This window comes from Bos taurus, chromosome 10 (assembly GCF_002263795.3).
Source record: "Bos taurus isolate L1 Dominette 01449 registration number 42190680 breed Hereford chromosome 10, ARS-UCD2.0, whole genome shotgun sequence".
In the NCBI taxonomy this organism is placed as follows: Eukaryota; Metazoa; Chordata; class Mammalia; order Artiodactyla; family Bovidae; genus Bos; species Bos taurus.
This window is the reverse complement of record NC_037337.1, coordinates 72,961,460-72,978,265: the sequence shown is the minus strand read 5'-3', so window position 1 is coordinate 72,978,265 and position 16,806 is coordinate 72,961,460. Positions and strand designations below refer to the sequence as shown.

The 16,806-nt window shown below is 36.3% G+C and overlaps 1 protein-coding gene across 3 annotated transcripts in view; it reads right to left on the bottom strand.

The window, feature by feature from the left end:
• MNAT1 (MNAT1 component of CDK activating kinase) overlaps positions 1 to 16,806 on the bottom strand; it is a 210,015-nt gene that overhangs the window by 126,826 nt on the left and 66,383 nt on the right. For all 3 annotated transcript variants that reach the window (XM_059890503.1, XM_059890504.1, NM_001105409.1), the window contains exons 4-5: positions 10,341 to 10,444; positions 1,442 to 1,582 (exon numbers count right to left, since the gene is read on the bottom strand). In XM_059890503.1, the coding sequence (XP_059746486.1) occupies positions 1,442 to 1,582; positions 10,341 to 10,444 (245 nt within the window). The remainder of the gene's footprint in view (positions 1 to 1,441; positions 1,583 to 10,340; positions 10,445 to 16,806) is intronic.

Sequence of the window (16,806 nt, the reverse complement as noted above, 5' to 3'; positions counted from 1 at the left end):
CATACAACCAAAGTTTCAAAAGTTGAACGAACCGGGCTACAAAGTTTTGCCTCGTCCACCACATTCACCTCACCTCTCACCAACTGACTACAATTTCTTCAAGCATCTTAATAATTTTTTGCAGGGAAAAACACTTCCACAACCAGCAGGAGGCAGAAAACGATTTCCAAGAGTTCATCAAATCCTGAAGCAGGGATTTTTATGCTACAGGAATAAACAAACTTATTTCTCGTTGGCAAAAATGTGTTGATTGTAATGGCTCCTATTTTGATTAACAAAGATGTGTTTGAACCTAGTTAAAATGATTTAAAATTCATGGTCTGAAGCCATAAATACTTTTGTACTAAACTAATAAATAATCTTGCTTTCTCCTTTTATTCCTGGTTATATGGCTTAAATGCTTTTAGGGCAAAAGCACAGTAGAAAAATATACACATACACATTCACCTGGTCACAGAATAACAAACAGCATAGCAACTAGTAGACTGAAGAGTTAAGTATGTTAACAACACGTGGAAATTAATTACGTAGCTAGAAAGGGGAAAGGAAGGATGTAAAAAGCCTTTACTGGAAAGGACAATTTCCATGTTGCAATTTCATCAGTATTACATTGGTTTATAAGCATCAAATAATATATTCTCAAATCCATGAAACATCTCATAAACCTTGGTTGTAATCCCTGCTATTATCTAATAATGTTGACTACTTGGGCAACTAACAACTAGAAAACACCAATAACTTGCAAGACATTACCATTTCTTTCAAGTGTATTTTCCCCATGCAAAAATACAAAATACAGTTCTCACCGAGTAACCAGTCACTAAAACTTCAGCATGAAGCCAAAATACTTGAAAATGAGCTAGTTATTAGAAAATCAGTATCAATCAGGAGAAAAGTGCTCTGAAAACATGTTTTAGTCAGTAAGCTTAGAAACACATCAACATCCTATTAATAGTAAACTGGCTTATGTTAATTATAGTATTGCTCTGTTATCTGAAAATAAAATGGATATTAACAAACATTAAAAAAAAATAAATAGGGGCTTCCTTGAAGGTTCAGTGATTAAGAATCTGCCTTCCGTGCAAGGGACATGGGCTCAATCTCTGACATGCTGCAGAACAAGAAAGCCCATGTGCCACAATTACTGAAGCCTGTGAGCCTAGAGCCCGTGCTATGCAACAAGAGAAGCCACTGCGACAAGAAGCCCATGCACCACAATGAAGAGCAGTCTCCACTTGTCAGAACTAGAGAAAGCCCACATGCAGCAACCAACATGCAGCACAGCCAATACATAAATCAATAAATAAATAAAGTAAAGGGATAGAAGGTAAATACATGAGCACAAACTATAGAAATGCCATTTAAATACCATCACCCAGCATAAGAGGAAAGATAAACCCTGAAGACAAATGTTTTTATCATAATCAACATTAATACATACCAGTTCATCTAAAAAAGCCTGCTTATTCTTCCTTTTGAGAATCTGCTGCATTTGTTCTTCTTTTTGTATAAATAGTCTTCTTTGTTCATTTTCCTGTCTTTCTACTTCTAAAGCTTCTTCCAATTCCTCCTGTTCCCGAGTCTGAAACAGTAACATTCATATATGGCATGAAATAAATTTAGTAACCAAAACTAAGTCTATACCATACTCCATACTACCTTTTTTCGAAGCATAAATTGCACTAGTCACTAATTGTTTAATAGTGCAGCAGCAGCTCCACTTTAAAAGAATTTTCTTTCATGCAGACATGTTACCATTAAAGAGAATGACATCTAGCACTAAATGAAATCTAAACAAAGTACACTTATCCCAGCTGCAGAAATGTGGAAACTGCTTAAGAAGACTTTACTTAGGAAATTTAACAAAGAAAGCAAAACAAAAACCCAACAATAACAAAGAGATCATCTCCATATAGAACTATTAATTGAAAAACTCCATATAAAAGACTGGTTCATTTAATAGAAACAATTTTCAAAATACGTAAGATAATGAAAAGTTATCATAGTACTTAACTTCTTTATTCCAAGTTAAAATAAGTCTTTCTGATGCTTGAGTTCCAAATAGCATTCACTTAAGGTAAGTTATGAAAAACTGAAGTTATTTTCTAACACAAGTATATAAATTTCAAGGGTCTTCTCTGTGGACTAAAAAATTCAAAATCCAAAGCTAATATGTAGAGAGAATGAACTACAGTCCTACATTACTTCCCTTTTATGAAGTTCCTTAGAAATATCAAATACTTCCAGACTCTGAAATTTATTCCAACCCTAAATCATATTTAAAAGCAGTATTATAAGCAATAAATGCTGGAGAGGGTGTGGAGAAAAGGGAACCCTCTTACACTGTTGGTGGGAATGCAAACTAGTACAGCCACTATGGAGAACAGTGTGGACATTCCTTAAAAAACTGGATATAGAACTGCCTTATGACCCAGCAATCCCACTGCTGGGCATATACACCGAGGAAACCAGAATTGAAAGAGACACACGTACCCCAGTGTTCATCACAGCACTGTTTATAATAGCCAGGACATGGAAGCAACCTAGATGTCCATCAGCAGATGAATGGATAAGAAAGCTGGGGTACATATACACAATGGAGTATTACTCAGCCATTAAAAAGAATACATTTGAATCAGTTCTAATGAGGTGGATGAAACTGGAGCCTATTATACAGAGTGAAGTAAGCCAGAAAGAAAAACACCAATATAGTATACTAACACATATATATGGAACTTAGAAAGATGGTAACAATAACCCTGTATGTGAGACAGCAAGGGAGACACGGATGTATAGAACAGTTTTTTGGACTCTGTGAGGGAGGGAGAGGGTGAGATAATTTGGGAGAATGGCATTGAAACCTGTATAATATCATGTATGAGGCAAATCGCCAGTCCAAGTTCAATGCATGATGCTGGTTGCTTGGGGCTGGTGCATTGGGTGGCCCGGGAGGATGGTATGGGGAGGGAGGAGGGAGGCGGGGTTCAGGATGGGGAACATGTGTATACCTGTGGCAGATTCATGTTGATGTATGGCAAAGCAAATACAATATTGTGGAGTAATTAACCTCCAACTAAAATAAATAAATTTACATTTTTTAAAAAAAGCAGTATTATACCAACTCTTTGTTCTTTAAGTCTTATGAATGAGAAATATAGTAATATCTGAATGGCTTTATTTTAAATCCTGACTGTTGCTCTTAAAAATGCAATGCTGCTGCTAAGTCACTTCAGTCGTGTCCAACTCTGTGCGACCCCATAGATGGCAGCCCACCAGGCTCCCCCGTCCCTGGGATTCTCCAGGCAAGAACACGAGTGGGTTGCCATTTCCTTCTCCAATGCATGAAAGTGAAAAGTGAAAGTGAAGTCACTCAGTCATATCTGACTCTTAGCAACTCCATGAACCACAGCCTACCAGGCTCCTCCATCCACAGGATTTTCCAGGCTAGAGTACTGGAGTGGGGTGCCATTGCCATACCTTTTTTTAATTCAACATAATACTGAGAATTTATGGCACCTTGAGGCAAATACAGAATAGAGGGAGAGACTATAATATGTTTTGGAATCACTAACATGAATTAACAGAGATCTCACAGAAAAGTATATTTTTATGTAAAATAATATTTACATATTAATCTCTGTTAATCTAATCTGTTAAGATTATATCAATTCACAAATTAGATAAACTCCCAGAAATAAACAAGTTTCCCAAATGAAAAAATATTTCCCTTATAATTCAAACTCAGTATATCCAAAATTAAGTTCAGCATTTGGTTTCCCAAAGCTGATCACCCTCCTGTATTCCTGATTTCTGCTAACTGCACACCCATCTCTCAGTCAACTCAAGTTGAAACCTCAAAGTCATCTTTATTACTCCTTCTCCCTCAACCCCATCCCTCTTAAATTAAGTCAGTTGCTAAGTTCTAGTAGCATTTCTCCCCTATAATTTTAAAAACTTCTATTACTGAGATTGCTGTTCTAACTAAGGCACCCAGTGGAGAAGAAAATTCAAACTTGATCTAGAAAAATTACTAGGAATAAATGCACAAAGTTAGGGGGTAAGATATGAAGGCTGGAAAAGTGAATTACTAGACTGTAGGTCCATAAGCAGAAAAAGATGTCTCACAATAAAACAGTGTCATATCAGCAATAAGTAGAACAAGTGATAGGTTTACAGAGAGTATGGTGAGAGACAAAATTAATAGAGTGGTTAATTCCCTGTAATATGACGGAGGACAGGTAGAGTTAGAACAGATTTCACAGTGTTAACAGGTTGAATGTGTGCCCCCAAAATACATGTTGAAGTTCTTAACCCGTGGTAACCATAAATGTGGCCTTATTTGGAAATAGGGTCTTTGCATATGTAACCAAGTTAAGATAGGTCATGCTGGAAACTTGGATACAGACACACAGGGAAGAAGGCCATGGAAAGTTAGAGGCAGAAATCAGAGTGGTGCCAAAGATGCTAAAAGAAAAGATTTCTCCCTAGAGCTTTCAGAGAGACCATGACCCTGATGACACCTTGACTTCAGACTTCTAGCTTACAAGAAGCCTGTTCCTGTAGGAGACAAATTTCATTGTTTTAAATCACCCAGTTTTGGGTAATTTGTTTTAACAGCCCTAGGTAAGCTCAGCTCATGAAGGCTGAGCAGGTTTCTAACAGTAGGTATTTAACCCCACTGCAGAGTAGAAGAGCCATTTAGGCAGAGAAAACAAAGGTAAAAAGACACAAATCAAGCTGGAATGCTTGGTATGACCAAGAAATTAAGTATGAAGTAGGGGAAAGCTCTTGATAAAAGCTGGAGAGGCCAGCAGAAGGCAGATAATGGAGAATTGACCATACCATACTAAGGGGTGCAGAATTTAGAAAGATGACTAGAAGCAGTGACGAATACAGATCACTGGGGTTCAAGATTGAAGACAGGAATACTCAGAGGAATATTCCAACTCAAGTAAGAAATAATGAATACTATGTAAAGTAACGATAATAAAATTAGAGGAGGAACTAGGTTTGAAAGACCATAAGGAAAGACTGCTGTTACTGCTAAGTCACTTTAGTCGTGTCTGACTCTGTGTGACCCCACAGACGGCAGCCCACCAGGCTCCGCCATCCCTGGGATTCTCCGGGCAAGAACACTGGAGTGGGTTGCCAGGAAAGACTACCAACAGTACATGATTCCCTAAAGAAGACATATAGATGGCCATTAAACCCGTGAAAAGATGCTCAACATCATTCATTATTGGAGAAATACAAATGAGAACTACAATGAGGTATCATCTCACGCCAATCAGAATGAAAGTGAAAGTGTTAAGGCACTCAGTCGTGTCCAACTCTTTGTGACCCCATGAACTGTAGCCCACCAGGCTTCTCTGTCCATAGCATTCTCCAGGCAAGAATACTGGAGTGGGTAGCCATTTCCTTCTCCAGGGGAATCTTCCCAATCCAGAGATTGAACCCAAGTCTCCCACATTGCAGGCAGACTCTTTACTAACTGAGCTACCAGGGAAGCCACACCAATCAGAATGGCCATCATCAAAAAACTACAAACAATAAATACTGAAGATGTGGAAAAAAGAGAACCCTACTGCACTGTTAGTGGAAATGTAAATTGATACAGCCACTATGGAGAATAGTATGGAAATTCCTTAACAAACTAAGAATAAAACTACCGTATGACCCAGCAATTCCACTACTGGGCATATAACCTGAGAAAATCACAATTCAAAAAGACACATATACCCACAATGTTTGTGACAGCACTATTTATAATAGTCAGGACTTGGAAGCAAGCCAAATGTGCATCAACAGATGAAAGGATAAAGAAAATGTGGTATATATATACAATGGAATATTACTCAGCCATAAAAAGCAACAAATTTGAGTCAGTTCTAACGAGGTGGATGAAGCTAGAGCCTACAATACAGAGTGAAGTAAGTCAGAAAGAGAAAAACAATTATCATATATTTAGTAGAACAAATTGAGAAAGTAGCATTGACATATACACTCTATCCAATTATGACTCATTATTATACAGCAGAAACCAGCACACTGTAAAACAATTATGCTTAAATTTCTAATAAAGTTTTTTAAAAAACAGTATATGAAGACTATCCAGATATGGCTTGAACACTTAGATAAAGTACATAATAGGAGAAATAGGTAGGTGAGTGAAGATGAAAAAGGTTAGTTATGATGAACATAGATGCAAAACTCTTCAACAAAATATTAGCAAAACCAAATTCAAAAATACATTAAAAGGATCATATACCATAATCATGTGAGATTTATACCCAAGAATGTAAGGATGGTTCAATACCCACAAATCAATCAATGTGACACACCACATTTATAAATTGAAAAATAAAAAGCATATTGTCATCTCAGTAGATATAAAAAGGGATTTTGATCAAATTCAACATTCGTTTATGATAAAACTCTAAACAAAGTAGGCACAGAATGAACATAAAACAATAAAGGCCAAATATGACAAGCCCATAACTAATATTATGCTCAACAGTGAAAAGCTGAAAGCATTTCCTCTAAGATCAGGAACAAGACAAGGATGCTCACTCTTGCCATTTTTATTAAAAAATAAAGTATTGGAAGTATTGTATTGGAAGTCTTAGCCACAGCAATCAAACAAAAAAAAAAAGAAAAAGAATTCCAATTGGAAAGGAAGAAGAAAAACTGTCAATGTTTGAAGATTGCATGATACTATATATACAAAATTCTAAACATGCCAACAAAAAACCTATTAGAACTCACCGATGAATTCAGTAAACTTGCAGTATACAAAATTAATCTATAAAAATCTGCTGCATTTCTATACACTAACAACAAACTATCAGAAAGAGAAAAGAATCTCATTTACACCTGCATCAAAAAGAATAAAATACCTGGGAAGTAATCTAAGGAAGTAAAAGACCTATAAAGAGAAAACTGTAAGACACTGACAAAAGAAAATGAAGACAACACAAACATATGGAAAGATCTACTGTGCTCATGAAGAATTAACAGTTTTAAAATGGCCATACTACCCCAACACAATCTACAAATTCAGTGCAATCCCTATCAAAATATCAACCACATTTTTCATAGGACTAGAACAAATAATTTTGTGTGTATGGCAACATAAAAGACCTCGAATAGTCAAAACAATCTTGAAAAAGAACAACAAAGTTCAAAGTATCATACTACCTGATTTCAAACTACAATACGAAGACACAGTCTTCAAGAAAACAAAGTACTAGTACAAAAACAGACACACAGATCAATGTGGAATAGAACAGAGAGCCCAGAAGTAAAACCACTTATATGGGCAATTAATCCATGACAAAGGGAGCAAGAACATACAACAAGAAAAAAGACAGCCTCTTCAGTAAATGGTGTTGGAAAAACTAGACAGCTGCACGTGAAAGAATTAAACAGGACTACTTTCTCACACCATCAACAAAAATAAACTCAAAAGGGATTATTTAAGACTTAAGTGTAAGACCTGAAACCATAAAACTCTTACAAGACAACATGGGTAATATGCTCTTTGACATCTACCCATGTCAAATGGGTAGCATGGGTAGCAAAGAATAAATCTGGTAAGAGGTTAATGTCCAAAATATACAAAGAATTCATAGAACTCAACATCAAAAAAACAAATAACCTGATTAAAAAATGGGCAAAGAACGTGAATAGACATTTTTCCAGAGGACATACAGATGGCCTAAAGGCATAGGAAAAAATGCTTAATATCACTAATCATCAGGGAAATGCAAATGAATACCATAATATCACCTCACATCTGTCAGAATGGTCATCAGCAAAAAGAAAACAAATAACAAATGTTGGAAAGGATGTGGAGAAAAGGGGACCCTAGGAATGTAAACTGGTGCAGGTACTATGGAAATAAGAAGGTTCCTCAAAAAATCAGAAATAGAACTACAATACAATCAAGCAATTCTGAGTTCTTATCCAAAGGAAAGCAAAACACTAATTTGAAAAGATATATGCACCTCAACATTCATTTCTGCATTATTTAAATAAGCCAAGATAACAGAAGCACCTTGAGTACCCATCAACAGAAGAATGGATAAAAAAGATGTAATATATAAAATCAAATATTACTCAGCCATTAAAAAAAAAGAATGAAATCTTGCCATTTGGATTGACCTAGATGGTACTATGCTAAAATTTAAAAAGTCAAAGAAAGACAAATACTGTATGATTTCATTTACATTTGGAATCAAAAAAACAAACAAGTAACCAAAAGTAACAAAACAGTCATAGATACAGAGAACAAACAGAAGGTTTCTGGGGGGAAAGGGGATAGGGAATGAAAGAAATAGGTGAGAAAGATTAAGTGTGAACTTCCATTTACAAAATAAGTAAGTCACAGGTACGAAATGCACAGTGTGGGGGAATATAGTCAACAAGAATACAGTATCTTTGTATCATGATGGTAACCATACAATCATAATGGTAACTTGACTTATAATGGTGATCATTTTGAAATGTATGTTGTTTTTGTTGTAGCTGCTGCTGCTGCTGTTGTTCAGTCACTAAGTCATGTCTGACTCTTTGCAACTCCATGGTCTGCAGCATGCCAGGCTTCCCTGTCCTTCATGATCTCCCACAGTTTGCTCAAACTCATGTCCATTGAGTAGATGATGACATGCAACCACCTCATCCTTTGTCACCTGCTTCTCCTTCTGCAATCAATCTTTTCCAGCATCAAGGTCTTTTCCAATGAGTCAGCTCTTTATAGCAGTTGGCCAAAGTGTTGCAGCTTCAGCTTCCACAGTAAACTCAGTAATAGTTTCTCTGTCAGAAATGAGTCATCTTATGTGCCTAACTATACAAGAGATTGAGCTTTTTCCCCTTTTTTGATACAATTCTGATGTTTTTGGAACAGTGAGACTTTAACATTCGCAAAGACATTAAAGGCAAGTTGCTACCTCAGGATAGTAAATACATCATTCATATAGTCCACATTCCTTGGGCCACTACAGAACTGGGCTCTACCCAAAGACACTGTAGTTACTGATATACATGAACTTGCACCATCTTAAAAAATGGTCCTACGTCTGTATTTATGCCAACACCAAATAGCTACATATCACTAATAAAATGCTCATCATAGAATGATCCATTAATAAATGATAATGAATTACTGACCAAAACACTTAGTTATAAGAGATTCAGGTGCTAAACGCTAACAGGAAGAATAAATGTAGTCACTGTAACATGCATTAAACAAAGTACAAGTTGATTATTATACAACATGAGGTATTACGGATGCTGGTCCTTGGCACAGTTGAAAATTCACGTATAGTTTAGTCTGCACTCCTTATCAGTGGTTCCCTCTGTGTCTGAGGTTCTGCAACCAAGGATTCAATCTCAACATGTGGTATAGTAGTATTCACTATTGAAAATAAACCAGGTGTTAAGTGGACCTACACAGTTCAAACCTGTGTTGTTCAAGGGTCAATTGTATTCAATAACTTATCATTATAAGGTTTTCGTTAATTAGAAATTCCTACTTTAAAATAATATAACCAGCCTAAAATTAGATCATTCGTTCATTTAAACTCTCAATATGATTTGGTAGCTTAAAACTATAAATGAAAAAAGCACTCACTTGAAAGAACAACCTTATTAAGTTAAACACAGTTAATGCAACAAGTCACCCGGGCATACCTATTATGCATGTATCTTCTGATGTACCTAGAGAAGGCTACTGGGGAAAGTGAGTAATTTTTATGGCATACTGATGCTCTCGGAAATGAGACACCTTTCTAAGGAAGCCAGGCTGGATATGAACAGAATAGAATGTCAATTCCTCAAGAGTTTTATTGTAGGAAAGAAGTGCCTTAATGAAACACTTGAAGACTATAACAAGTAAATCTAAGTACAAGACAAAAATACAAGCTACGTAATCCAAACATTCAAGCTATGTAATCCAAACATATCTATATCATTTTTACCAATGATTACAAATTCCTGGAATAGCACCTTAAAAACAATTACCTCTGCTTTCCCCAAAACTAGAAACCCTAGCTATACCGAAGAAATGACAGCTAAACTGTGTAAGTTAGATAATTAAATCTCTGCATGCATACAATTATTTTTCCTTTATAGAATATATTTTAACAATGCCATCAAAACTGTTTTTGCTATAGTAATATGCGCCTCATACCTATATGCATATATAAATATATTAGTATTTCTGGACTTAATTACACCTAAATTCTTTGTAAATATGACTAGGTTTAGAAAAAGCTTTTTAAAGGATCATGTGGAAGCATTAGTTTCTAATACAAAAGAAGAAGAAAATACTTGGCACCAACCAGCTTTAACTTATTTTTCTGAATGACATCTTTGTTTTCCTTTTGGTATATCTCCATTTTCTTTTTGGTATTGTCCAAATCCACATTGTTGGTCAGATTGAAAACTGCATGAGAAAAGAAACAGTGACATGAAATAACATACATCTTGCAAAGATAATTAAAACCAAATATTCATCACAATGATTTCTTAATTCATCAGGTTGTCATTCCTTACGGCTCCATTTGTGTCTTTTTACTGACCACCTACTTTATAGAAACTAGTTCTAGTTCAGCAACTATGATTTTATGAACCAAATATAAGGAAAGACTGTCAGACTATCACACAGACTACCTACAGATCTAAATAACCTCAAAAAATCTAATATGTGTGCTTGCCATAGTCACATTGGATATGAATTTTATATTGCCCATTTTAACTTTAAAAGTATAAAAAAGATTGCTTAAATTTTTTATTTAAAAAAAGTAAGTCTTAATCTACTACACTAGTCACAATCAATACTGAAAAGAATCTAAGCTCCAGAAACAGAAAAATTATCCAAAGGAACAAAAAATATTATCCAACAAAAACAGGTTTTATTCTAATCTTTAACATAGCTGGACCTAAGACTGAATCATTTCCCATATAGTCTAGATCTGGAAAAGTATGAAATATATGAGTCGAAACCTAACAGGGAAGGTAAAGGATAATCTGGCTCTAAAACTGAAGACTGAAATAGCTGAGTAAGAGAAGCCACTGAAACATGTTCAGAAAGGAAATAAACTTTCAGTAAGTTAGAACTATCTTTTTATAATTCTAATCCAAAGTGATTTTAATTATAAATGCCTAACTCCCTTCTGGATCATGGAAAAAGCAAGAGAGTTGCAGAAAAACATCTATTTCTGCTTTATTGACTATGCCAAAGCCTTTGACTGTGTAGATCACAATAAACTGTGGAAAATTCTGAAAGAGATGGGAATACCAGACCACCTGACCTGCCTCTTGAGAAATCTGTATGCAGGTCAGGAAGCAACAGTTAGAACTGGACATGGAACAACAGACTGGTTCCAAACAGAAAAAGGAGTACGTCAAGGCTGTATATTGTCACCCTGCTTATTTAACTTATATGCAGAGTACATCATGAGAAACGCTGGACTGGAAGAAACACAAGCTGGAATCAAGATTGCCGGGAGAAACATCAATAACCTCAGATATGCAGATGACACCACCCTTATGGCAGAAAGTGAAGAGGAACTCAAATGCCTCTAAGTGAAAGAGGAGAGTGAAAAAGTTGGCTTAAAGCTCAACATTCAGAAAACTAAGATCATGGCATCTGGTCCCATCACTTCATGGGAAATAGATGGGGAAACAATGGAAACAGTGGCAGACTTTATTTTTGGGGGCTCCAAAATCACTGCAGATGTTGATTGAAGCCATGAATTTAAAAGACTCTTACCCCTTGGAAGGAAAGTTATGACCAACCTAGATAGCATATTCAAAAGCAGAGACATTACTTGGTCAACAAAGGTCCGTCTAGTCAAGGCTATGGTTTTTCCAGTAGTCATGTATGGATGTGAGAGTTGGACTGTGAAGAAAGCTGAGCGCCGAAGAATTGATGCTTTTGAACTGTGGTGTTGGAGAAGACTCTTGAGAGTCCCTTGGACTGCAAGGAGATCCAACCAGTCCATTCTAAATGAGATCAGTCCTGGGTGTTCTTTGGAAGGAATGATGCTAAAGCTGAAACTCCAGTACTTTGGCCACCTCATGCGAAGAGTTGACTCATTGGAAAAGACTCTGATGCTGGGAAGGATTAGGGGCAGGAGGAGAAGGGGAAGACAGAGGATGAGATGGCTGGATTGAGATGGCTGGATGGCATCACCAACTCAATGGACGTGAGTTTGAGTGAACTCCGGGAGTTGGTGATGGACAGGGAGGCCTGGCGTGCTCCAATTCATGGGGTCGCAGAGAGTCAAACACGACTGAGTGACTGAACTGAGCTGAACTCCCTTTTAAGTTTACATACGTAAATTTAAAGGTTATTATAACTCTCTGGACAAAAAATGTTTTTAACTTATATGAATATAAACTCATATTTTAAAGTACCGCCCACTGCCATACCCCTTTCAGTGTTAATATAAGCTCATCTAAATAAGGGTCCTCATCACTGTCTCTCCTATTCCGTAATTCAATTCAGATCTCCCTTGGATTTCTCTAATCTTTATGCTTCTATTATTAGCCCTTAGATTCCTTCTCCAATTACTTACAACTGCTTCCTCTAGCTTGACCTATAAGCAGGTTTGATCTACCCTAAATAATCTGCTTTAATCCATGCTCCTACATGATGACATCAAATGCTGGCAAGGATGTGGAGCAACAGGAACACTCATACACTGCAGTGGGAATGCAAAATGGCATAGCACTTTGGAAAGCAATTTGAGAGTTTCTTACAAAATGAAACATACTCTTATCATACAATCCTGCACTCCTGCAACTGCACTCCTTGGTATTTATCCAAAGGAGTTAAAAACCATGTCCACACAAAATCCTGCTTATGAATGTTTACAGCAGCTTTATTCATCATTGCTGAAAAAACCAAGATGTCCTTCAGTAGTCTGAGTAGATAAATAAACTAGAGTATATCCAGACAATGAGATATTATTAAGCACCAAATATAAGCTATCAAAGGGTTAGCCCAGGCGGTACAGTGGTAAAGAATCTGCCTGCCAATGCAGGAGATGCCAGAGATGCAGGTTCAATCTCTGGGTCAGGAAGATCCCTGGAGGAGGAATGGCAATCCACTCCAGTGTTTTTGCCTGGAAAATCACATGGACAGAGGAACCTGGCGAGCTATAGTCCATGGGGTCACAAAGAGTCAGACACAACTGAGCACAGCACATCAAACCATAAAAAAGACAGAGAGGAAACTTAAATGTGTATTACTAAGGCAACTGATAAGGCTACACACTGTATGATTTCAATGGACACTCTAAAAAAAGCAAAACTACAGAGACAGTAAAAAGATCAGTGGTTGCCAAGGACTGAGGGGAAGAAGGGACAAATAAGCAGAACACAGAGGAGTTTCAGGGTACTAAAGCTATTCTGTACAATACTATAATGGAGGATACATGCTATTATATATATCCAAACCCAGAAAACGTACAACATCAAGAGTAAACCTTAATGTAAACTATGGACCTTGGGAGATGACAATATTAATGTAGGTTCATTGATTATAACAGATTTGTCATTCAGGTAGGTATGCAGATAGTGGGGGAGTCTGTGTGTATGTGAGGTACAAGGGGTATAAGGGAACTCTCTGCACGTTTCATTTAATTTTTCTGTGAATCTAAAACTGCTCTAAAAAATAAAGTCTATTAAAAAAAGAAACATCTGGTAAGAGCTCGAGAAATTCTTGCTGAATTATTACAAGAGAAAAAAAATAAACCAATACGGGTATGGAAGGGATAGACGAAACAGGTAAAGTGGATAAAGAAGTACAAACTTCAGTTTAAAATAAGTTATACGTCACAGGGATGTCGTGTACATAGGGAACACAGTCAGTGAAGTGAAGTTGCTCAGTTGTGTCCGACTCTTTGCGACCCCATGGACTATAGCCTACCATGCTCCTCCATCCATGGGGTTTTCCAGGCAATAGTACTGGAGTGGGTATAGTCAATAATACTGTAATTACTTTCTATAGTAATGGATGGTAAATGGTCTTATTGCAATGATCACTTCATCATACATAAAAATATGGAATCACTAAGCTATACACCTGAAACTAATATAATATTGCATATCAATCATATCTCCAAAACACTAAAATAACAAAGAAATCAAAATGCTAATATTTATAATTATCTTTATAAACACAGATTGAATTTAAATGACCTTTATAATTACAAAATTGAATTATTTAGAAAGGCAAAGTAAGCAAATGAGAAACTATAGGGAAAAAATAATCTTTGTTTCTTATGGTATGAATCTACTGACAAGTAAAGTTAATCAAATTGATATCCTATGTTGAACTTTATTAAAATGTTTAGAGCAATTAAAAAAAGTGACAGTTTAACACAAAGCTAGACAATGTGCTGAATAAAACTTCTCATTAAACAGAAATTAGGAACAGTAAAGTTAAATTATAAGTGAAACTGATCTGTTATAGATAATTTCTATTTTATGCTTATTAAAAATTTTATGAATTTTAATGAAACGCAAATAACCAATTTGTTTATTTCATTTTTTTAATTTAGAAAGCAAAGGTAATAACAATATAATAGATGCAAACCATAATCATAAGTAATACAAATCTCTTCCTTTAAAAAACAAAGAGAGCGAGAAAAACACTAAAAGTGGATTACAATTTTGAAAACATCAGATGAGGCGAGTCTCATTCATAATACAATGAAGCAGATGGGTATAAGAGCTTAGAAGAAAGAAAAGAATTTTCTATAACAATTATTTGGTCTTTTATCTATCCTGGTTACTGGCTTAGCTCAGATGTTGACCTCTTTAGTCAAGTATTAAAAGCCAACAAAAAACCTACTGTATTTTCTGAAAGATTTAATGTTATTTAAGTGCAATTCTGCAGTCTTTTTGACATCCAGAATTCATAATTAAAGCCCTTAGGACATTCTCACCCTTTTAAAACAAAAATACCCTAAACCAAAAGAATAATATGTTTATTATGAAACTAAGGACAAAACTTTGAGATAATCCCTGAGGCCAAAAGGAACAAGAATTTTTATGTTTAGATTGTCATAACCACAGAAAAGGGCCCATTGTCAAAGCTATAACAAAGTCCATCTTCCTATGTGCCCCCTTCTATTGTAATTTTTTATGCCACTACTCAAAATTACAGTGCTCTAAACTTTTTATATTCATCATATTCAAAGGGTTCATAATGAATTTCTGTAACAGTGACTGATCCCTAATTTAAAAATCCTCAAACACTGACTCCTTAGCCATCCTACCAACTTTATTCTTTTCATTCTAACCTCAATAGCACCTTCCTATCTTCCTTCCTACCAAACTTCTTTAAGATCCTTCAAAATTATAGCACCAATATATAGATTTTTGTCTTCTCCAACTCTTCTATACTAATCAGCACTCCATATTCTAGACTCAGACTATTAACTAATCTCTGAGACTACGAAGTACTTTGATGGGCTCTGTAAGTTAGGAAAACCTATGTTCAGTCTGGCTACATTATATATTAGCAATGTGATCTCCAGAACAACAGTTAAACCCTCTGTGCCTCCTCTCCAAATGCAAAACAGATTAAAATACCTATCCCAAGAGTTGTGAAAACCATGCTTTTGATTAACACAGAGATAGCAAATACAGATATCACAAACATCTAACTAATCATCTTTAAAAGAACGAAATAAGACACAAAATAAACAGCTACTGAAACAAGATTTTAAAAGGAAGTCTAAAAAAAAAAACTTTTATTTATACCATAACAATCAGAACAATGACACTTAAGTAAGTGGTGTGAGTCACAACCTAACAAAACTTAAAAGGGCATAAACTGGTCTTTTCCTCATTTCCATACTCTCCACCCAACAAAACAGTAAAAAATAATGCCACTTCTCCCATTTTTATTTTCTAGATTAATACCATACAACTGCTCAAGGTAAGAATACTGCAATTCATCCTAGCCTTCACTTTCTTAACTCACTTCTTATATGATGTTCAATCCAGTTGAGTTCAGTCGCTCAGTTGTGTCCGACTCTTTGCGACCCCATGAATCACAGCACGCCAGGCCTCCCTGTCCATCACCAACTCCCGGAGTTCACTCAGACTCACGTCCATCAAGTCAGTGATGCCATCCAGCCATCTCACCCTCTGTCGTCCCCTTCTCCTCCTGCCCCCAATCCCTCCCAGCATCAGAGTCAACTTTTCCAATGAGTCAACTCTTCTCATGAGGTGGCCAAAGTACTGGAGTTTCAGCTTTAGCATCATTCCTTCCAAAGAAATCCCAGGGCTGATCTCCTTCAGAATGGACTGGTTGGATCTCCTTGCAGTCCAAGGGACTCTCAAGAGTCTTCTCCAACACCACAGTTCAAAAGCATCAATTCTTCGGCGCTCAGCCTTCTTCACAGTCCAACTCTCACAATCATACATAACCAAAGGAAAAACCATAGCCTTGACTAGACGGACCTTTGTTGGCAAAGTAATGTCTCTGCTTTTCAATATGCTATCTAGGTTGGTCATAACTTTCCTTCCAAGGAGTAAGCGTCTTTCAATTTCATGGCTGCAGTCACCATCTGCAGTGATTTTGGATCCCAAAAAAATAAAGTCTGACACTGTTTCCCCATCTATTTCCCATGAAGTGATGGGACCAGATGCCATGATCTTCGTTTTCTGAATGTTGAGCTTTAAGCCAACTTTTTCACTCTCCACTTTCATTTTCATCAAGAGGCTTTTGAGTTCCTCTTCACTTTCTGACATAAGGGTGGTGTCATCTGCATATCTGAGGTTATT